Below are 23,499 nucleotides of genomic sequence, written 5' to 3' on the forward strand. Positions count from 1 at the left end.
GAAATGAATAATTTAATAGTGAGATAGTAATGTAACAAGAATAAAATTATTCAAAAAATAAATAAAATTTTAATAAAGCATATTAAAAGAGTTTTAAGTAAGGATTGATCGAAAAACTTACGGAATTTGTTTGATGATTTTTCTCTATAATAGTAATTTCATATAATTTTCCGTTTGTACTGTTAAAAGAATATTTCTTTCAAAATCTCATTTAAATAGTTTGAAATCTCAATTTTAACACTGTTGTTGATCCAATGTGAGTCAGTATGTTTGTTATATTTACATGACTCATTTAGGAATAAGGATTGAAAAACTGTAAAATCATAATTTTGATCAAATCACACCTAACTTTTTTAGAACAAAGAAATAAGAGGATCAAACATTTTTTTCTCACACTTTTTCAACTTACAGGTTGAATTTTTCTCGTTAGTCCATAAGAATCGGATACTCATATTACAGGACCATATAAGCCTTCAACTTACCGGTTGAACTTTTTTCGTTAGTCCATAAAAATCGGATACTCATATTACAGGACTATACAAGCCCATTATCAAAAATAGAAAGGACTATGATTATGAACTTATATTCTAAAATCGAATGATCGAGTCGTGAGAAGTTGTGGAACCTTTTTTATATCGATGGAGTAAATAATTCTTACTGAATGGTTCACCATATATTATAAATTGACGAAGGAATAAATAACGTGCATTTTATCCTAATTCAATATGTAATATGGTGAAGGAATAAGATGCAAACATTGCCATAAAATTACAATCTTTAACAAAATCAATTATTTGATTTATTTCATGACCGAACATGAAATGATATAAGATATTAAAAAAAGAAGAAAAAAAGAAAAGAAGAAAATGGTGACCGGCTCACCGGACCGGGTGGTTTATAACAGATTAGGATTTAGATGATAAGCGCCAATTCATCACAGTCTACTTCCAAACTACACTTTCATGGCGTTCTCTTTCTCATCCTCTTTCTTCTCTCACAAGGTCTCCATCAGTCTCGCACTTTCTCCATCTTCTTCCCATCATCACCGTTTCTATCCCAACCGTATCGTTTGTCAATTGAATCCGTCGAGAGCGATTCGCGCCGGAGCCAGCTGCATTCCCGCGAAAATCACATGTAAGGTGCGGAATTGAACTAGATTTCTTCTTTATTATCTACCACATGGATTAAGACAAACTTGTAGGTTGTTCATTACAATTCTAGTTGTTGCTCTTCTGGTATGGAAATCAATGTTTATATGGCAATGAATGGGAGTATAACTGTATAATTCAAAATGTGAACAGAAAATCACCTGTTCGAAACTAAACTAGTTTGAGATCTATACTAACGATTCATTTGTTTCATTAGCAAATACAATCACATGTGTTTCTATTTGAACCAATTGTAGACTACTCAAGTATTGCAAACTATATAATAGTCGACTCGCTCCGAATAGAAAACTATGGATTATTGTACATATTAGAATTTTTCTTGGAGATCTAGCTTTTGAAACAAGGTTATAGTTATGCAGGGATTTGGAAACTGTGATGAGAACATCAACTATCTGAAAACGGCTATCATAGAAGCAGGAACTAAGAAACTGAAGAGTGCAATTGCATTTATCTTAGTATTTGTTCAAATCACATCTCCAATAACAATATCAGCTTGGAACTCGTTGCTCATTTCACCAGCAGAGGCAGTGCTTTATTCGCCTGACACAAAAGTTCCAAGGACCGGAGAACTAGCTTTGAGAAGGGCTATCCCTGCAAACTCGAGTATGAAGGCTATACAGGTTCTTGTTCCCGTTGAAAGTTGATATTGAAACCTAACATGAGTTTAATGATCTCAGGAAGAAACTTGTCTTATAGAGTCAACTTAACTAGAAGAGGCTGCTTCCTTCATGATTTATTACCGAAACTTATGATTTTCAGGATTCTTTGGAGGACATTTCATACTTGCTTAGGATTCCACAGAGAAAGCCATATGGGACTATGGAGGGTAATGTAAAGAAGGCTCTAAAGGTATCAAATTGTCACATATCTGTCATTGAATGTTTCATTAGCGTACTTTAATGGCTGCTATATATATATATATAATTTTTTAACTGAAATCTTAATTTATTCTTCATGTCCAATTTCCAGATTGCAAAGGATGAAAAGGAATCAATTCTGAATAGTATACCAACTGATACGAGGGAAAATGGCTTGGAGTTGTATTCATCTTTAGTGGATGGAAAGGTAGTTTGCTATTTACTTTTCACTAATTTAATTGCCTTCACATTTATTAACAATTTTGAGAGAGCATAGGTAGAGAAATGATGAATGTATCATATTAATATGGCAATCTCTTTAACATTTCCTAGCATGAGTTTCTGTGTTTATTACTCCAACTGTTAGTTTACAGTCTCTTCCTCCAGGGTCTTAATATTGCATTAACAAGATGTTTATTGGACTCTTTTGTTAGGTTTTATTGTTACTTCCTGGGCATCAACTCTGTTAATTCTTTATTCTCATCTAATATGATTTTCTTATACAGAAGAATAGTATTACTAGTATCATCAGTATGTCACATTGTGATGAGTACTAACAGGAACAAACTTGGTTGGACACTTAGTACATTTAAGATATTTCGTAGAAAATGCATATTACTATATATTAGGTTGCTATACCTTGCCGGTGACAATATGCCTATGCAGGTCATGTCATTTAGTCCTGCAACTGCTTAGCTTTTTAAGCATGAAATATAATAATTCATTAGCAATTTCTGTTGGTTATTCATAATATGCCGGTATGGGTCATACATGCAGTTTTCTTGAATTTATCAGGGTGGGTTACAATCGCTACTTCAATATATAAGTGACAAGGATCCAGACAAAGTATCAGTTGGCCTAGCAAAATCTCTGGATATCATTGCACAGCTTGAGTTACTACAGGTCAATTCAGCCCTTTATAAAATGTTTTTTTAAGCAAATAATGAAAACGAGTTTTTTTTTTGCTTCCAAATGAAAAGGAGTTTTTAGCCTATCTTGTCAGCCTATTGAGATTTTATGCAATAATGAATTTCACAAGATGTACATGATCAACCTGCAATGCATTTATTAGTTTTGTGCTTGCATCTTGTGCATATGTGATTTGAAATCATCTCTAACTAGATGATAGAAATATTTGTATTCTATGTACTTACGAATAAAATTGTATGGAAAGTGTTGGATTATAAATGGATATAAAGAGTTTCTTTCTCTTATATTATCATAATAAGTTACACATATTTCATTTAAAAAAAAAAGGTTACACATATTTATACAAATTTAGAGCTGATATTCTTTTCATTAGGATAATCAAAATCCTTAAAATATCCAACTAGCTTATTCTAATATATGCAAGACTTTATCTTTTTCAAGTCAAGAGCTCGGGTTTTCCATCCATAAATTAGAGAATAAAATAATAAACAAATATAAGCCTAGTTTGACTATTTACTTACTCCAATTCAAACTAGGCAGCAAATTCTCCAAACCAAGGGGATCAGTGAGTGACCTGATCCAGCCCAAGTGAGGAGGCTCAAAAGTATTTGATTCAACTCAAAATGAGTGGTTTTGAGAACAACTGCCGAACATAGGGTAAAATCTCTTGCACAGTGATGTCTTGGAGTATCTGTTGCAGAGAGACTGTGTGATGCCAAAACTTTCAGTTGTTGATATTTCGGCATAAAACTGAAGTGAGACGTTCAATTTTTAGTGGATTTTCTTTGAGTTGAGGAGACTGAAATAAGAGGGAAGATAACAAGCTAACATGCCTGAAGTAGGAAGGGTTGAAAAATAAAGGCCTGTGAGTGTTTGTTTCTTTATATGACTGAAACAAATCATAGAATAACAAACAGAACCTAAAAATCCCTTAACTTAGTGATTTTTCCTTCTTTCTTTCCCTTCACTCAAAAAGGGGGGACATGCACACAATGAGATTTATTTGAGCTGCTAAGGATTTGAGTCTCTTTTGGCTTTCTTTTCTTTTAGTTTCCTTTTGCTTGTATCTTTGTGACCGCATTTCGTGTTCACGTCTTTTTTATTATATAAGAGTTGACCTTTTAAAATAAAATAAAAATGCATTAACTAGAAAAAAATTGAATTATTGTGGATGTAATAACTGAATGAATGCGAATTAATAAATAGACAAGAGAATGAATGTTCCTATGCTGTTCTGAAAAAGGTCTCAAGAATCCTTCTTATTCTCCTATAATTATTATATAGATTTTGAAACCAAATCCCTGTCACCATTGCTCCAGATATGAGCCAGTTATTTTGCATCACAATGTCACCCCATCAGACAAATCTGGTGTAATATCTCAAGTCATTTATGTGCAAGTTTCTTGTTTTACAGCTACTAGTTCATTCGTTGATCTCCAAAATGTTGACATATAGGTTTTCTACAGGCCCCAGGGTTATCGTTTCTATTGCCTGCACAGTACATGGTATACCCCAGGTATGCCATTTCCAATACTTTTGGCTTAAGTTCTCATTTAAACTTCATTACGATGGATGCATTTTCCATTTCTTTTTATCTTTTTGGCTGGCATGTGTGGGAGAGTTCAACATTGAGGGAACTTGCATTTAAGGTCCAAAAATCATTCAACCTCCTGTGTCACCAATTGGCTTTTCCTTACCTAGTTTTCTGTTTGCTATATAAATTCCATTACTACATCTGATATTTGATGCAAACATGACCTTAATATGATCTTACTTTTCCATGAAATTTTCTTTAGAATCGAAAGATTCTTTTGTTTAATCGAGGATAATAGATGCTATTGATTCTTGAACGGACATCCAACATAAATACATAATAGAGAACTTGATTAACTTGTGGCATTACAAATATAAACTACCTTTCTCAGGTGTAGGACCTTAATCTCTTAATGAATCTTTAGGCTTGCAGGGAGGGGAATCGTTGAATTCACTATTGAGAAGGGTGATGGCTCATCATTTTCTCCAGAATCTGGTGGTGAATCCAGAAATTCTGCCTCAATTAGGGTATGAAAAAACTTAATCAATTTCCTAAAAATAGATTTGCTCTCACATCAGTCCTTATTGGGTTCTTGACTAAAAGGAGTCCTGCCACTTAGAGCAAACTGTAGGCAGTAACTTTCTGATCTCATATAGGGCCTTGTTTGATGACGACCCCATATCATATCATGAATCAACTAAAATACCAAATTACCTTATTTTATATAACTACAAATGATATTTTAGTCATTTAACTTAGATAATCCACTTTTTCATTAAACATGCTCTTACTCAATGTTGTTTACAACCTGCTTAGGTTACCAAATGTTGTGATCTAATGAAGGGGTTGATCTGACAGTCAAGAATCAGATTAGTGTCCATGGACCAATGTCCTTGTCTATCTTCATGCTCAAGCGATTTCAGTCATATAACTGTTGTTCTCGTTATTATCAGGTTATTTTAGATGGATATTCTGCACCACTGACAGCAGGGAACTTTGCGAAACAGGTTAGCTAGTAGCTACTTGTCTCTGAACTTTTTTCCTGCATACATATTCTCAAAACCAAGCCTGCCACTCTTGTCAATGTCAAATAAAAGAACTGTCTGGATACACTCTTGAAAACAGACAAGCCTACTTCGTTTTGTCATATTTCGTCCTCAAAGTTTATGATTCCATTGATCATCTCCTTTATTTCTACGGATCTGTGTTGTTTAGGTTGGAGGGTGCTTCTTAATTTTCTGTGTTTTATTTTTTTATCCATCACCTCCCATTTCTTTTATTGGATTTCTATTGTTTTTCTTTTGGGACTTTATTGTACTTGATAGAGTTAATATAACCTCTATAACGAGCCTATCTGGAAAATGTTGTTTTGTCACAATCACACCTTTTTTCGTTTCAAAATCGTTTTATTTATACAAATAATTGCTGTATGGACCGAGCTGAAGATAAGCTCACTTTGGTTTAGGTAATTGATGGAGCATACAATGGCACAAAGCTCAGTTGTATAAATCAAGCAATTATCTCAGACAGTGGAATTGGAAAGAACAACGGCTATAGTGTTCCCTTAGAGATAATGCCAGCAGGACAGTTTGAACCACTTTACAAAACAACCTTAAGTGTCCAGGTTTGTTTGTCCACATTATCATTAATCTGTTATTTATCAACAAAAATACTAAAAACAACTAAATGTTCTTGTATTAAAGGACGGAGAGTTACCTGTTCTTCCACTCTCTGTCTATGGTGCAATAGCAATGGCGCATAGTGATGTCTCCGATGAATACTCTTCACCGTACCAGTTTTTCTTTTATCTTTACGACAAGAGAAGCGTAAGTTATATTTGTACTTGAACTTTCAAGTGTTGAATTAAGAGATTGAGATCAGTAACATTGATTTTCAAAGTATATTTTGATCTGTAGGCTGGCTTAGGAGGCATTTCATTTGATGAAGGCCAGTTTCCTGTTTTTGGGTATATATTCTTCTTGCAATTTAAATAGTTCCATTTTATCTCAAGATAGTAAAGAAATTTGTAACTGTGTTTAGATATACAACTGCGGCGGGGAAAGACATTCTTTCTCAGATTAAAACTGGCGATGTGATCCGATCAGCAAAGCTGATAGAAGGTCAAGATCGTCTTGTATTGCCAGAACAGCAGAGTTGATCCTCCTCCTCTTGCCGACCACGAATTCAGGTCAGAACAATTGTTCTTGTTTTATAATATGGTTATATATAATATTTGATTCTATCAACTCCTATACTCATTTCTTGGTCATCAAAGAAGTGCTAAGATTACATTGGAGAATTTGTATTAATCAAAGAGAGATGTCATCAATTGTCTAAGGATTTGAATTAACAAGTTTTTGACTTGTGAGTAAAGCCGTGAGTTGTTTGTGCTAGACGCATTTAGAAACTCTCTTGGTGTTGAATTCTGATATGGATTTGAACGAGAAAACATAAACAAATTTATCGATAATCAAAAAAATAAAAATATGTATCTTTGTTTTCTTGTTCACTGGCCGGGCTGACCCTAGGGTAAGGCCAACCCTTTCTCACGGGCAATCCAAAATAAAAAGAATAAAAAATAATAACATCAACAAGGTTTGATCCCTAGAACACTATATATCTTGATTGATTGGAAAATAATTTGGATAAAGATAATATGAGTAAGGATACAATTTTAATAAAGAATGATGTATGATTTTATAAGTGTATTTTCAATTCTGTCTTCATTATATTTTCAATAATTCAATTCATTAATGAAATTACTTCCTTATTAAAATTCCCTTAAAAAAATACATTGAATATAAGTTCATTATTAATATTTGCTTTCATGAGTCCATGCATCTCTCAATGTAAAAAGAAATTAGGAACTAAATTGATCCAATTTAAAAATGTTTCTATACGGGACCACGAGACTTAATATCGTGTGGACCGTAAAGAATGAACGGATGATGTGTGAACGAATGGCCATGGATAAACAAGTATATAAGATTTGGTCACGTATTATAATTTTATTTTAAAACGAAAGCTCCAGAAAATTCGATTATTTTAAATTAAAATACTGCCATACATTTAAAAGAAAGAAAAAAGAACCATTTAATTGTGGATATGATTATGAGACAAGGTCGTCGGAATCATACAAATTGAAACATGTAAAACTATTCAACACAATGTTAAACTTAATTACTCTTTAAAGATATAGAAAACAACATTTTTTTAAATAATTATTCTTCAAAGCTTAAATTTTACCATCGATTAATAAACAATTGTTAAAAGAGTGTTTTTTTGGGATAATTTTTGTTTGAAAGATATTTTTTAAAAGTAAAAATAATTAGATTTTAATTCATAAATTATATATATATTTGATAAAAAAATAAATAAGAAGATGTTAGGATTTTGTTAACTTTATTTAAAAAGTCATACCTAATTAGGTTTAATATTAAAAGTCAATTATTTCGTTTTATTTTTGGAATTCTCTTTAAATAAATAAATATATTAATTATTTTAAATAATTATTATTAATAAAAAATAATTACATATTTTTTAAGTTTAGAATGAGTGACCATAGTTAACCTATTTCGAGTTTTCTCATATACGTCCTGCTTAGGGAAGTCAATGGGGATGTTCGGAACAGGAAATACATTTACCTTTCGCACTATTTTTATTTCAAGTATTTTTGTAATATCATCCTTTCTTATTCGGTTTCAGGGAATCTCTCCCGCAGGGTACTATTTTTAAAAAAATCGTAAAATATAATTATATAAACAATTTTTTTAATATAATAATATATTAAAATTTTATATTGTTATAAATAAATAAATTTATCATTCTAATCAAATAAATAAATATATTGATAATTTTATATATTTAACCGTTTATAGTGTTAAAAGTGAATCGAATAAATCGAGTTATAAACACAAATATCATTCGTGCGGATCCCTTGAGTTTTATGGAAAAACCGTTCCAAGACAATTGAGTTAGGTGAAAAATAACACCAATGTTATCATGAATTAAAGAGAGCGGTTTATGTCTTAGACAAAATAAATAAAAATAATTTATGATAAAATTATATAAATACATAGATTCATTCCACGTCGATTGATTTTCAGAAGAATTACACATCTCCCGTCATCTCCTTCCAATCCTTTCTCTACCAGCAATGGCGTCTGTAAGTAGCTTCACGCCACAGAGATTCATCTCTCTCTCCTCTCCAAAACCAAACCCTATCCAACTTCACCAGATCAAGAACCTTTCAATCTCTTCCTTCAACACTCAATTCCGCCACAATCTACTCAAAATCAAACAAAAAGACCGTCTAATAGTCAGTTCCGTTTTCAACGACGAACGAGATGTTATTCCACTACAGAGCACCGACTCAACAGACCAGCCAGACAGTGTTCTCGTCGGAACTGAGAGAGAAATCCAAGGAGGAGAGATTCTGAGTCAAGTAGTCGCTGGATTTGCGTCCGAAGGAAGATTATCACTCGAAGGCGGCGGCGGTGAATTCCAGAGTTTCTCATCATCATCAGCTGATGGAAACGATCAGGAAGAAGATGTTAACAAGTTAATCGATAGATCGATTAACGCTTGTATTGTTCTCGCTGCTGGAACTTTCGCCATTACTAAACTTCTTACAATCGACCACGATTACTGGCACGTAAGTGTTAAGTTAACAACGCTGAATCAGGAATTTCTCATCCATCCATTCATATGTTTATTATTCTTCATTCTAATCTCAGGGATGGACTCTATACGAGATATTGAGATACGCACCTCAACATAACTGGACAGCTTATGAAGAAGCACTAAAATCAAATCCAGTTTTCGCTAAAATGGTGATTAGTGGTGTTGTGTATTCAGTAGGAGATTGGATTGCACAGGTTTGTTAATTAACTAATTTCTCTCCGTTTTCACAATCATAATCAGATAATTCATTGATTTGATTGATTATCTCCGTTTGAATGTTTAGTGTTATGAAGGAAAACCTATCTTTGAATTTGATCGAGCTCGAATGTTCAGATCAGGGATAGTAGGGTTTACATTACACGGATCACTTTCTCATTACTATTACGAGATCTGCGAAGTGATATTTCCATTTCATGATTGGTGGGTAGTTCCAGTTAAGGTTGCTTTTGATCAAACGATATGGTCTGCAATTTGGAATAGCATTTACTATACAGTAGTTGGATTATTGCGGATGGATTCGCCTTCAAATATCTTTAAGGAATTGAGAGCAACATTCTTTCCTATGTTGACTGTAAGTAGCTAGCTAGCTAGATCATCATCTCTAGATGAAGTTATGTTGATGTTTTCTTCATTAATTCATCGTCTTCTTTCTCAGGCAGGGTGGAAACTATGGCCATTTGCTCATCTGATTACTTATGGCGTTATTCCGGTTGAACAAAGGCTTCTTTGGGTTGACTGCGTAGAACTCATTTGGGTCACAATTCTATCAACGTAAGTCTTCAATTTCCTTTTCAAGTTTACATCTCATTCAATCGAATTACACATAGTAAGCATGTCAAATTTCTGTTGTTGATGTCGACTGCAGATATTCAAATGAGAAATCCGAATCAAGAACATTGGATTTGCCAGCCGGAACAAGTCCACAAGGACCCCAACAATCTGCAGGTCCTCCCGAGGTATAATCACCTGTTTTTTTTATGTTTGTTCTTTTAATAAATGGGAGTCTTTTAAGCCCAACTTAGTTAAACTTAAGCTAAACATGACATAAAAAATCGAAAATTAAAATCCATGAAAACTAATAAGAGATTAGCGAGCACCCAAGTCCTCGAGAAGGGCGATGAGCTCCCGAGCTTCTAAAAATAATAATAGCGTTATGATCAATGAAAGTAGAGGCTAAAAATCACATAACGAAGATAGAAACTATTACTATCTAGTTACATTTTTGAAATAAAACGATAGAAAACACTGAACTAAACTAATGCAATATGTAATTTTTTTTTTCGTAATAAGCCTAAAATCTAGGTTTGATTAAATTAATAATAGTTGATTCTCTTCATGACATTAGGAGTAAAGAAATGAACAAGAAGGGGGCAGCAGGACAGGAAGAGGAATATATTATTGTTTTACCATTGAAATCAGATTCCCTAAATATATATATAGATAGATTATAGAGGGAAACTAACTGCAAATATGTGTGTTGTGATAAAATAGCTCATTGATCTTCTCTTATAAGAGTTACTGTATATTGATCAAAATAAATATTATACTCTCTATGGTTTGGGTTAGAGCTAGATTGATCTTGGGTTATTTGAAAAATAAATAGGTTATGAATTTAGAATCTATTTTATGAATTTAGAATCTTGTTTAACGATAAATTTATGAATGGTCTTAACCTCAAAATAAATCTAGTATTTTTTTCGAAAAATAGTTATATTGAGTTTTCATGAACTACTAGCATTATTAGGTTTTATACATTGGAATTTGCTTTCAAGTTTCCTACCCTTCGGATTTAAAAGGTCATGAAAAGTGCTTTCTAATTTTATTTTTTTAAATTATGGTAAACTCATTAAAGTAATTAATAAACTGTTTTAAGCCAAAATGCACATATAAACCGTTGTAATCAATTTACTAAATTATGGTTTAGTCGTTTTGATTCGTTCAAATGACCGAGTATCAAATTCTAACCTATCCTAGTCATAAATCAAATTGTTACAAAAATATATGATCCACAAATTATATCTTGAGGTAAAGATTCATTTGGAAAAATATATTTTTCATTTTTTTTAATGGTTGATTCTCAATAACCTGCAATGAACTTGGCCAGAAAAAATAGAAATAATGAATTCTCAATAACCTTCAATATGAAGAAGAAGCTTGTCCATAAAATATAGGAATAAAGTAAACAGAAGATTGATGTATTTAAAAATATTGGTCTTATTGGATGTCAATTGCAAATCTCACATAGACTGTAAATAAAAATGTAATTAATTAAAAAAAATTAATTAATTACGTGGTTTTTTTTATCTTAATAAAGGTTAAAGTTATTGGTCAAATATTATTTATTAAAACAAAAGAAAACCTAAATCTTCTCATTTCAACACAGCTAGCCTCATTGCAAACTCCCCTTCATTCTCTCTTCTTTCTCTATGTAAGTCGAATGCAACTGTCTATTCTTCTTTCTTCCAACTTTTACAAAGGTAAACTATCGTCTTTTTTTTCTTTTGTTCAATCTCTTAACCGCAAATGATAAACCTTAATTATGTTTTGATAAATTCTCCCATAATTCTATGATTAATGTTTGATTCTTCTTATTATTAACTATGGCCATACATTCTTATTATGTTTATGTTTGATTAGGTTCTAATAAAAAAAAGTTAGAAAAACATTTGATCTAGACAAATTCAAATGTTTTCCTATTTTTTTCATTAGGACATATTGAAACATGAATTTTATAATAAGAATTATAGAATTAATAATAAAAAGAATCAAGCATGAATAATAGAATGAAGAAGAATTTATCAAAACAGAATTAGTCTAAACATGAATGGGTCAATATGATCTTTTGCGGTTAAGATATTGAACAAAGAAAGAGACGAAAGTTTACCTTTGTGAACGATGGAAGAAAGAAAGAATAGACAGTGGGCAGCGGACGACTTACCTAGAGAAATAAAGGAGAAGGAGAGTCGCGAGGGCTGTGTTGAAAATTGAGCTGATTTAGTTTTTTCTAAATAATATTTGACAATGATTTTAATATTTATTAAAAAAAACAGGTAATTAATTTGTTTTTAACACATGTATTTGTTTATTTATAAATATAAATGTCACGATAATTAAATTTTTTGACGAACGTCTATGTTCGTTACAAAGACTTTATTTTGTACAAATTAACAATAAAAAATTTAAATCGGTAAGGTTTTAAACTGAAAGTCCTAAATTGTAATTGACACCTATTAAGAAGTCTGAATTATAATTCTGACAAAAAAATATATATAAGAAATCTACTTAAAAACAAGTTAATAAATATGAGCAATTTAAAATCAAATTCACCCTACAATTTTCAAGCAGTAAATCAATTTTCAGTCATCCAAATTCACTTAAGTTAACTTTGAACATACTCAGAACTAACCAATCGAAACAATTAATCCATATAACCTCACAATTTATAATTGTAGTATAAGATTTTGGATACCTATTGAATATTGATCTACATAATCAAACATTTTTCTTGATGAATGTGCATATATAAAATTCGTAACATCTAATATCAATTAGTTAACTAGTTGGCTTAATTAAGAGCAATCGAATTCAAATGCTGGAGATAGTTACCTAGGTAATCTAAAAGTGATTGAAATAAATTAAAGATGTCTCTTCAATTCAATTTTTCTTAGCTTGGAGTTGATTTAATAACAAAAAAATTAAAATATGTCTTTTTGAACTGAATTCCCGAAAATTAATTATGAACTCAAATAACAATGAAAATAGAAAATGATTTTGTTACTCTTTATCTTTAGTTTTTACTATTAATGCTTTGGTCTTTGATTATTAAAATTGGAAATTAAAGCTTTGAATATGAGGGCTAAATGCTACTGTTAAAAGGGTTATTAATGTTCGGTACAGTATTGTAACTCTGTACCGTGGAACATGAAAGAAAGTCATTTTGATTTTGAAAATGAAATAAATTTAGTCATTTTTGGCTATCAAGTTAATACTAAAATTAGAGAGGAATATTTAATTAATGAATCAATGAAAGATGCATGAATCAAATAGAGGGAATGTTGCAGATTTGCATGAGTTCTAGGTCAAATTGAGCATATTCGGTTTGGTCAGTCAACGGTTTTATGATAACGTAGAGCTCGGTTTAGTTAAATCAGAACCAATTTGGATGGTTTGATTTGATATTTGGTTCGATTTGGACGATCGTACGTGTAGAATATTGAGATATTGAGAGTGAAAATTGAGAGTAAAGAGTGATAATATTATTCACATATGACTTATAGTTTATATGAGTGACTTATAATTGATACGAGAGATGTGTGATATATAAAAGACATTGAGTGTTAAGTTAAAGTATTAATTATAAGTGTATAAATAAAAACTATTTTTTGGTAAATTAACTCTATGTAGATTGAAAACCGAAAATGAGCGCGTCCGATATTTAATCAAGATCGATTTTCATATCGAGATCGGATTTCATCCACTTTGGTTTTATATAAAGGAGCGCATCCGATATTTAATCGAGATCGGTTTTTATTCACTTCGGTTTTTATACAAAGGAGCGCGTCCGGTATTTAATCGAGACCGGTTTTCATATCGAGATCGGTTTTCATCCACTTCGGTTTTTATACAAAGAAGCACGTCCGGTATTTAATCGAGATCGGTTTTCATCCACTTCGGTTTTTATACAAAGGAGCGCGTTCGGTATTTAATCGAGATCAGTTTTCATATCGAGATCGGTTTTCATCCACTTCGGTTTTTATACAAAGGAGCGCGTCCGATATTTAATCGAGACCGGTTTTCATATCGTGATCGGTTTTTATACAAAGGAGCACGTCCGATACTTAATCGAGATCGATTTTCATCCACTTCGGTTTTTATACAAAGGAGAGCGTCTGATATTTAATCAAGATCGATTTTCATATCGAGATCGGTTTTCATCCACTTCGGTTTTTATACAAAGGAGCGCGTCCGATATTTAATCGAGACCGGCTTTATATCAAGCTTTCCGGCATTCTACCAATTCGGTAATATATCAGCTCTCCGATATTTTACAGGAGCCCGGTTTTATGAAGCGTCTTCAATACTTGATCAAACTCAGTATTTGATTAAGCATTCGGTATTGGCGGTCAGTCACTGCAGCAAAGTTAACCCTATAGAAGACCGTCACGTGCCAAAGCAATTCAAATTTCATGTGATGTACGTTTCCAGTACACCACAATCCCATTAATGATATTCGGCGCACTATGTCCTTCCAGTACATCCACGATCAAAAGCGCATATTCTATGATGTACTAGACTAGCGCTCAACCAACCGAAATTGGACATGTGTCCTCTACGGTAAATGTGTCTGTTGCCTTTTGCCTATTTAAGGAGAAGCTGGAGGGCAATTTGTGCTTGCCCGTTTTATCCGTCTTATGCAAGTGTTTTCACGAATCTTAAGCTTTTCTAAATCAATCTCTTAAACGCTCAAGTTCTCAAGTTCTAAGAGTTTCTCAACTCTGTTAGATTGTTAAAGTTGTATTACATACTGTCTATTCTGTGTGAGTTTTTCAGTATTGTAAGTTGACAAAATCTATTTCTGTCAACAGAGTGTTGTGTGTTAGGAGTTCGGAAACAGACAGTGTTCTAAGTCCTGGTTGTCCGACTAGGTTTGTGTACGCGTTGTAATCAAACCAAATCTTCTAGTGAAATCTTTCTCGAGGTCGAGAAGAGGGATGACATATGAGAGTTTTACTCCGAACATCCATAAAAACTCTTGTGTCTAGTGTTTTCTTTTCATCCAATACTTTCCACCATTTTTATCTACTGCTTCAAGTCTAAACAAATATTTCCGCACTTAGACTCCGTTATGAAAAATGGAGTGAAAAATAAAAAAAAAATGTGTAATAAAAACATTGATGGGTAGATTGATAAAAAGCCTACAGCATCTTGATATGAATAGAGTAGGGTATTAGACCGTTTTTAAAAAAAAAAAATTTAAATACAAACTATTATATATTAATATATTTCAATATAACGTACCAATTAAATAAAAAATAAGAATATTTTGTTAGGCAACCTGAATATGGGTAGATAGACTATATTCAGTTAGCTGGTGATGGATACAATAAATATATAAAGATTTGGCTGAAATTAGCTGGTGATGGGTACAATAAATATAGAATAAAATGATTTAGCTCAAATGTTGTTGCTTTGCTTAGAGAACAAATTATTTTTTATAGATTATATGAATATTAGAATTAAACAATCCACTATTATTACCTTCTTCCGTATAAACTGAAAACGCTTATAAATGGAATTGAACCCGTGACATTTTAGTTTTTTAAATCAACCCTTACATTTGTGAGGTTAATTATTATAAACTTGTTATCAAAGTTTAGATTATTTATTGATTTTATAAAAGAGTGGTTACAATTATCAATGCATACTTTTTAAGTTTGGAGATATGGTCAGATAGGTATTGTTGGACAAATACATCATGTTTTCAAATAACAGTTCAATATTTAAAAAACAATTAAATAAAAAGAAAATAATAGAGAATATTTTGACTTTCTAGTGCAAGCATACGTGGGGTAGTTTTTATAGGTTTTTATTGTTTGGAAATTATTTTCTGATAATTGTATTTGAATATCACTTAAAGTAATATTTTTTAATTTAGTAAAGAATATGGTTGAATTAAATATATAATTGTATTTTGTATAAAAATTATGTCCACTTTTTTATTCATTTTATACATTTATTTATATTATTCTTATTTTTAACTTAGAAATGATTGAATAATGTGTCAAATTTATAGATAATATTTTTTTCATTTTTATTATATATAATAATAATAATAATATATCACATTGGAAAATCAAAATAAATATAGAATCTTTTAATAAATATAGAATCTTTATAAATATTTTTAGTCTATTTTTTTTAACTATACTCGGGTTCGAGACGTTGTCACGTGAGTGATTTTAAGAGTCCTAACTGGTGGAGAATAGGATTAAGAATGAGCAAAAAAAAAAAAAAAAAAAAAAGACAACGCATGACTGAGTTGAAAGAAATTGTAACGATTATAGGTTAATAAATCATAATAAATATACTCTTTATAAAAGTGAAAGTGAAGTTAGTATATTATAAATAATTTAAGCACTTTTAGTCTATTCTTTACCCCGGTGTTACAATATATATGATTTTTTTTGGCATGGTTATAAGATTATATAGATACCAAAATTTATTTTACTTACTAAATACCCATGTTTAATGTTTGGGTCAATGTTCAAACTTTCTAAAATTAGCCTCTTGTGTAAAATTAGCCTATTCCATACCCTTCTTTAGTTTATCCTTTTCACATGAATCATGATTATACTCTATTATATTTACAAATATTGAAATTAAGTTGGGTTTTAAAGAAAAAATATGATAATTTTTCAAAATATATTTTTATAAGTATTTGATTCAAATGTTAATTTATATGGATAATATTCTAAAATATTACTTAATTAAACATATACTTATAAATTTATTTCCATTTGCTTTATTTAAACTTGATCCATAACTCAATTTAATTATTTAATTTTAAGATATATTTAGTGAGAATTAAATTTATAATATTTATATTATTTTATGTATGACTTTTATCATTTCAAATTATTAGAGTGAATTTCAATCCAATATAAAAATGCTTTCAAATGAGATGTTTAAAAGATTGGCATATGCAAGTTGTCAAGTTGACACTTTATCCATTAGGCAGCCGCCATTGTCAGCATGTTAAACAAACGCGGAATAGAAAAAAAAAAAAAATCATATTTTTATTATTATCTATATAAATTATTTGTATTAATTATTGTTTAGTAATGAAATGAAAATGGAATATATTATAATTGTCATGTGATTTTATTTATTTATTTTAAGATCAAATATATTAAAATTGACTGATTTAGAACTATTTAAATGCTAAAAAATTATCTTAATTTGAAAATTTAAAAGTTTCTTAAATTTTCGACCATGTATATTCAATAATTCATATTCGACAAGTTTTAAATTAATTTTAAAATAATTAATTAAGTGAAAATATCAATATAATAATAATTTCATACAAATTTACTTATTAAATAAAAATATCAAATTAAATTAATATATTTGTTAAATTTCTCCGTTAATTATTTTATTAATTAATATATTAATGATAATAAAATTGATTCGATTATTTGAATAAACCTTTATCAATCAGTAAACAAATCCGGCATAGACACTATAATATATATATATATATATATATATATATATATATATATATATATATATATATATATATATATATTTTGTTATTCAAATTGAATTAAATATTTATATGATAATTAATATGAACCTAAATGTGACGAATTAGACTGTACCTAACTTCCTTTTATATATTTTTTAATTGATTTGTTATTCTCATATTTATCTCATGTTGTAGAGAAATACAATAAAATATTTACAAAATTAAATAAGACAAAGGCCTACAACAACATGTTAATTTATATATATTTAAAATTATAATTTATTATTATTATAAGAAAGCTAATATAACTCATGAAAACTTTAAAAAGCATTCTTATATTGATTCAAATAAATAAATTATCAGCTTACATTAGTGAATAATAATAATAATAAAATGTAACCAAAAATCAAGTTTTAATTTCCCCACATCTTCTACATTTTCTCATTCAAAATGACCACCCAAATAAAATTCACTCCATCACTATTTACACCATTGCCATTATAACCTAAAATTCCAAATCCCCATTTTGACCCGGTAACCATATCCAAACGGGTCTACCTCCACGACCCGTTGGCAAAATAGTTCGGGTTTTGCTGAAAATAGATTAACGGGTCATTATTTCTCCGGGTTCGGGTCTCACTCTGAACCTCTTGCCCTGTAATAGAAGGAGAAACACAAATATCATTATACCCGTTGCTCATAGGCAGTCCATGTCCGTCCACGGCGGATGCATCAGAAACCGACCCGATTCCGATCCCGACTCCGGCAAGGCTAGTCCAATCAAAGTTGTCGTCGGGAAGAGAAAAGGACCGATCGTTGATCTCCGGTAATGAATCTAAAACGTTTTCAAAGTGTGAAGATGAAGAAGATGAAGAACCTCCATGGCTCTGTTCCTTGACTATAATTCCATTTCCGGGTATGGGTTTTTTATTATCCATACTTGATTTCTTCTCATAAATCCGACATAAAACCCAATCATCCAACTACAACAAACAAATCATAATAAATGTTAAAAAACATAATCATCATTCAACTTTTTTTTAATCTAAAATATTACCTTGTTGCCGGAGTTTTTTCTTGGAGATTCAGAGAGACGATATTCATGCATAATCCAATTAGTTTTTGTTCCTTTAGGAGCTTTTCCAATATAAAAAACCAAAGCTTTCTTAATCCCAACTCTTCTTCCTTCAGTGGTAATCACTTTATCAGTTCCTGTAGCCTTCCAATAACCCGTACCCGCAACTCTATTGGGTCGAGACCCGTTTGGGTATTTTCTATCTCTAGGACTGAAAAAATACCATTCTTTCTCTCCAAATATTGCCTTTCCTGAAGAAATCAAAAAACAATTACTTCTATTCAACTTCTCTTGTGAAACAGAAACATCAAACATCAAACATACCAGGTAAGACCCACGGGTCGTGTTTGTAAAGATCGATTTCTCCGATGATTTGAAGAGAGAAATGATGACCGGCAACTTTTCTACATAAGTATTGAACTAGAAGTTCTTCGTCGGTTGGGTAAAAACGGAAACCTGGAGGTAAACTGAGTTGGGTAATCGGGTCGATATTTGGGACACCCATATTTTTGTTTGGAGGAGAGAGAGAATTGGAAGATGGGATCTTTATAAGCAAGAAATTGAGAAAAAGAAAACTCCAAAGTCGTTGTCTGAATACTGTTCAAATGGGACCTGAAAGAGAAGTTCTAAACCGCTCATAATTTGCCACGTATTCTTGACTGAACCGGTTACCGATCTGACATTGCCGACTTTTACAGCCGACGGATAACCTTTTTTTTAATGATATTATAACTAGTTTATCACGTGTGCATTCATTCATTCATTCATTCTTAGTTTCTTAAATTACATTAGATTTGATTCATTGGATGTCTTATTTTGTAGTCTCTTTTCGGTTTTGTTTTGGCAAATTAGTGATTGATTGGTCTTTTGATTCGTTTTTTTTAATGCACAAGGCATGACGGTAAACAGTTATTTGATCGACACTTTCACACCCGACTCTCATTTTTTCAACTTTGTGGGTAGGGTTGAATTGGTCTATATTTTTGTGGGATTGTTTTGGGATATCATTATTTTGATGGACATTGGGTGTGAGACTTGACCATAATTCTTTTTATCGTGTTATTCTTTATTTCCTTTATAAATTAACTTTGTTAAGAAAAATAAATTATTTTACCCACTAAAAAGAGTCGACTTAATAGATTAAAAAACTAACGTGTTCGATTCTCATCAGAAACGAAAAATTATGACGGTGTGGTGTCATGCTAATATTCTTTAATTCAATTTTTTAATATATATATATATATATATATAATGATGCTTAATTTTTAAAATGTCCGGATTATCAGGTCGAAAACTGTGGTTAATTTGGATATATATGTGAAAGTAAATGAATATTCAGGTCGAATTGTGGGTTAACCCGCCCATAAACTTAAAACAATTACAAATAAAATTAAAAATGCTATTTTAAACTTGCAACCTAACAAAAAAAAAAAAAATATAATCTTTTAACCAACTAAACTAATAAAATTTTATATTTTAAATTTAACACCAAATTTGATGAACTCACAACGTTTTAATAATATAAATTCAACTTTTAACTAACTAATTTATATATATAATGATGCTTAATTTTCAAAATATCCAGATTGTCGGATAGAGAACTGTGATTAATTTTGATATACATCGTAGAGTAAATTAAAAATATTATCACAATTTAACTGTAATTTTTTTTTCTCGGTTTTATATCTTTACTCGTGATGCACGGGCTAGAGTCTATTTTTTAAAAACATTTTAAGTATAATCGAATTAAAGTAAATTTTAATAGTTGAATTAAATTTTAGGAATCTAAGGTTTTTGTAAGGAAAAAAAGTCCAATAATCATAAAAAAATCAATTTCACATTATTGAAAGTTACAATTTGTAACTTAGACGTTAATAATGAAAATGACACACAATTTTGTCCTTTCATATTCTAGTTTTTTTAGAGACAATTGATTTAAAAATGTAAATATTACCCAATATTGAATTAATGTTTGTGGGACCAAGACAATTGTATAGTGTTTATGCTGTTTTTACACGTGAGATTGAGATATATTAATTAAGCAAAAGCACACTAACTAATACTACTATCATTAATACGGTTGCATACATACGTCTAATCTCATTATTATTTTATCAATAAAAATAAAAATAATTTCTACTTTAATTTATAATGTTTTTAATGGAATTTATTATTTTTATTAACAAATAAATTATTATTTGTTTTGTTGTAACCTGAGTTTATTTTCTATGAACTTGTTATCATGATTTTACTGTAATTAAAATTCTTTTATCTTTAAATTATTTGGGTGAATTAAAAGATTCAAAACTAAGTTTTTGGTATATAAACTAATTCAAATTGACCACAGAAAATATTTAAATTAAATATATTTAATAATTTTAATAAATAAATAAAATAAATAAATAATAATAAAATAATTAAGTGTATTAGACAACTCAATAATAGCGACAGGCTTCTGTATTATGAAAAGTATTTAGGCATAAATGAAATTATGCTGATTGTATTTTTTTTAAAATATTTCTTAAAAAAAAACTTTTTTTTTTCTTTCAAAGTTTCTTTTCCCAAAAAGCAAAGGTTGTTTCTCACTCATCAACCACTACATTTAATATATTTAATTATTTAATGATTAAATTTGTTGTTTTTACAATGAATATTTTTTTTATGTATTTTTAAATTATACATATAAATTAGAATTTTATACCAAACATGTCAATTTTAACCTCAAAATATAAATTAAATTTAAACAATCTCCGGGACTTGGTCACGTATTAATATGTTTAAAATATAATATTTATAAAGTTTAATTACTTGACTATCAATAATATTTATTTGAATCAATAAAATAGTAAATCAAGTGTAAAAAGTCTCTTTTAATCGACTAAATTTTATCTACATTAAAAATGTCACTAGAGAGTTGTGCTCTCTATCTCTATAAACAAAATTCTTTAAAAATAATATTATTTATATTAAATAAAAATATTAATTTATGGATAATACTATACAAAATGTTTGTTTATAAAGAATTATGTTTGACAAATAAGTTTTAATTGATTTATTGGCTAAGTAAAAAAACTCATAATTAAGTCACTTATTACTCACACACAAAACGTGTGCACATACGTCATTGTATACATCATGGATAAAAGAGAAATATACTTTTTTAAAGTAAATAAATCATTTTAAATTTCAATAGGAATGCACATTTTCCTACTAAAATTATATATATATATATATATATATATATATATATTTGTAATGAATTAAAGTAAATAAATCAGATATAATGATAATTTTAAATATATAATAGAATAAACTTTGAGAAAAATTCAAATAAATATATGAGTATTTTATTTTATATGAAAATATGAAAAACAAAACAGTTTACATGTATTATCCTTATTCCTTAAAATATTAAAATTTTTTATAATTATGTATTAGAACTAATTTCTTTTTAGAATGGATATTTTATATATCACATTTATAGTATTCCATTCAAAAGTATATAAAATATAATTATATTATCTTTGATTATATCCTTTCAATTTATGTATGTGTAGAGCTTATTCTTTTTCTTTATTAAGAAAGTTGAAAAGTAAGTAATAGCACTATGTATATATATGCTTAGACTTTCTCTTATGCCCATCAATTATTATTTTATTCACTTTTTAAATTTAGATTCTTTGGAACTTTGTTTATCTTTCATATTATCTATATTTGAAAACAATGATATATATTATCCTAAGCAAAATTAAAGTCTCCTACACAATAAATTGAATTTAAACTATTCTTATTACATGGAGCATTTAAAAAAAATATATTTATTCAATGATAACAACAAATACAATACTCGACCCGACAAATGTAGTATATACTCGACCTCGTACCCGACTTCCAGAATACCTCATATTCAATCCTTGTCCGATAATTCAGATATCTAATTCCTATCGGTGTATCTTAATATTTAAGATTAGAGTAGAAAATTCTAGATATTTAATAGGATAATTGTAATATATATATAATAAATTTTTCTTTTTGCATGAATCGGGTACTTACGATTTTTGGGACAAGTTATCAATCACTGCTTATCCCCAAATCTGAACTCGTCGGATATTTCCATTTTACTCCATATTTGCGAACCTAAATTCGATTTGAATTATTCAAGGGTATCAAATTTTTTAGTACCGGATCATCTTGAGGTACCCTCCATTTTATTATTAAGGTGTCATATACCTTTTAAAAGACACCTTTCATTTTGAACAATGTGATTTGGGTACTTTAAATTCTTTTCTGGTTATATTTAAATAATGATCGCCGCTGGAGAACCGGGGGTTGGACCGGTTAGCGGTTCTTACTCGAAGGGTGGTGGTTAATCTGGTTAGAGATTAACACCGGGGTTTCAATACTACACAACCTGTCACAAACCCTTGAACTAGGTTCAAGCGCGGAAGAGGTTTGCTTTCAGGTTAAAGCGGTACGCTTGTATGATAGGTAGAGTCGGTATTGTATAGTGGAGACTTGAAGTTTAATGGGTCGGCTTCGGTAACCTGGAAGTTAGGCTTGGATAGGGTTAAGTCAGTTATAGTGGTATAGATCGGTCAAGTAATGAAACCTGCAGACAGTAAATAACAAGACAAATTTTATGGATGTTCGGAGATAAAACTCCTACGTCACCCCTTCCTCTCGAAACCGCGAGAAGGATATTCACTAAGGAATACAAGTACAAACCGATCGAGACTTATTTCCTGCTCGATAACACTCTTACAACTTACACCGAAATTGTAAAAACACACTTTGATTCTAATACTTAGGCTTTCTTAGAACAACACGGTCTTAACACTTGTAGAAATAAATGCTCTTAGAGTTTCTCACTTGTCTATTGTGTCGCTTGTTGTCCCACATTTACTCTTCTGCAACTGCCTCATTTTATAGATGAAATATGCCAACGGTCATATTTCACTTCCTTGAATCTGATTGGCTGAGCAGAGGTGCAGTGATTCAGTGTT

At 30.1% G+C, this 23,499-nt stretch overlaps 3 protein-coding genes across 5 annotated transcripts; 2 read left to right on the plus strand and 1 right to left on the minus strand.

The window, feature by feature from the left end:
* Window positions 1-904: 904 nt before the first annotated feature.
* LOC124944778 (peptidyl-prolyl cis-trans isomerase CYP37, chloroplastic) lies at window positions 905-6,827 on the plus strand. 3 transcript variants are annotated; one of them, XM_047485122.1, is made up of 12 exons: window positions 905-1,139; window positions 1,529-1,789; window positions 1,929-2,018; window positions 2,139-2,234; window positions 2,822-2,929; window positions 4,423-4,472; window positions 4,915-5,017; window positions 5,444-5,497; window positions 5,956-6,114; window positions 6,194-6,316; window positions 6,407-6,456; window positions 6,531-6,827. In XM_047485122.1, exons 1-12 carry the CDS (start codon window positions 963-965, stop codon window positions 6,646-6,648), a joined length of 1,389 nt encoding a protein of 462 aa, XP_047341078.1. In that variant the 5' UTR covers window positions 905-962; the 3' UTR covers window positions 6,649-6,827. The 3 variants fall into 3 exon arrangements, with proteins under 3 accessions (XP_047341078.1, XP_047341077.1, XP_047341079.1); XM_047485121.1 differs by having other exon boundaries at window positions 905-1,134; window positions 1,521-1,789; XM_047485123.1 differs by having other exon boundaries at window positions 997-1,139; window positions 1,521-1,789.
* A 1,755-nt stretch (window positions 6,828-8,582) lies between these two features.
* LOC124944908 lies at window positions 8,583-10,726 on the plus strand. Its single transcript, XM_047485257.1, has 6 exons — window positions 8,583-9,144; window positions 9,227-9,367; window positions 9,457-9,744; window positions 9,829-9,944; window positions 10,039-10,129; window positions 10,519-10,726. The coding sequence occupies exons 1-6, from the start codon at window positions 8,647-8,649 to the stop codon at window positions 10,522-10,524; spliced, it is 1,140 nt and encodes a 379-aa protein (XP_047341213.1). The 5' UTR covers window positions 8,583-8,646; the 3' UTR covers window positions 10,525-10,726.
* A 7,101-nt stretch (window positions 10,727-17,827) lies between these two features.
* Window positions 17,828-19,001, minus strand: LOC124945844 (NAC domain-containing protein 72-like). The gene is made up of 3 exons (XM_047486354.1): window positions 18,821-19,001; window positions 18,479-18,747; window positions 17,828-18,404 (listed from the first exon to the last, which is right to left on the minus strand). Exons 1-3 carry the CDS (start codon window positions 18,999-19,001, stop codon window positions 17,976-17,978), a joined length of 879 nt encoding a protein of 292 aa, XP_047342310.1. The 3' UTR covers window positions 17,828-17,975.
* Between the last annotated feature and the right edge of the window lie 4,498 nt (window positions 19,002-23,499).

This window comes from Impatiens glandulifera, chromosome 7 (assembly GCF_907164915.1).
Source record: "Impatiens glandulifera chromosome 7, dImpGla2.1, whole genome shotgun sequence".
NCBI lineage: Eukaryota > Viridiplantae > Streptophyta > Magnoliopsida > Ericales > Balsaminaceae > Impatiens > Impatiens glandulifera.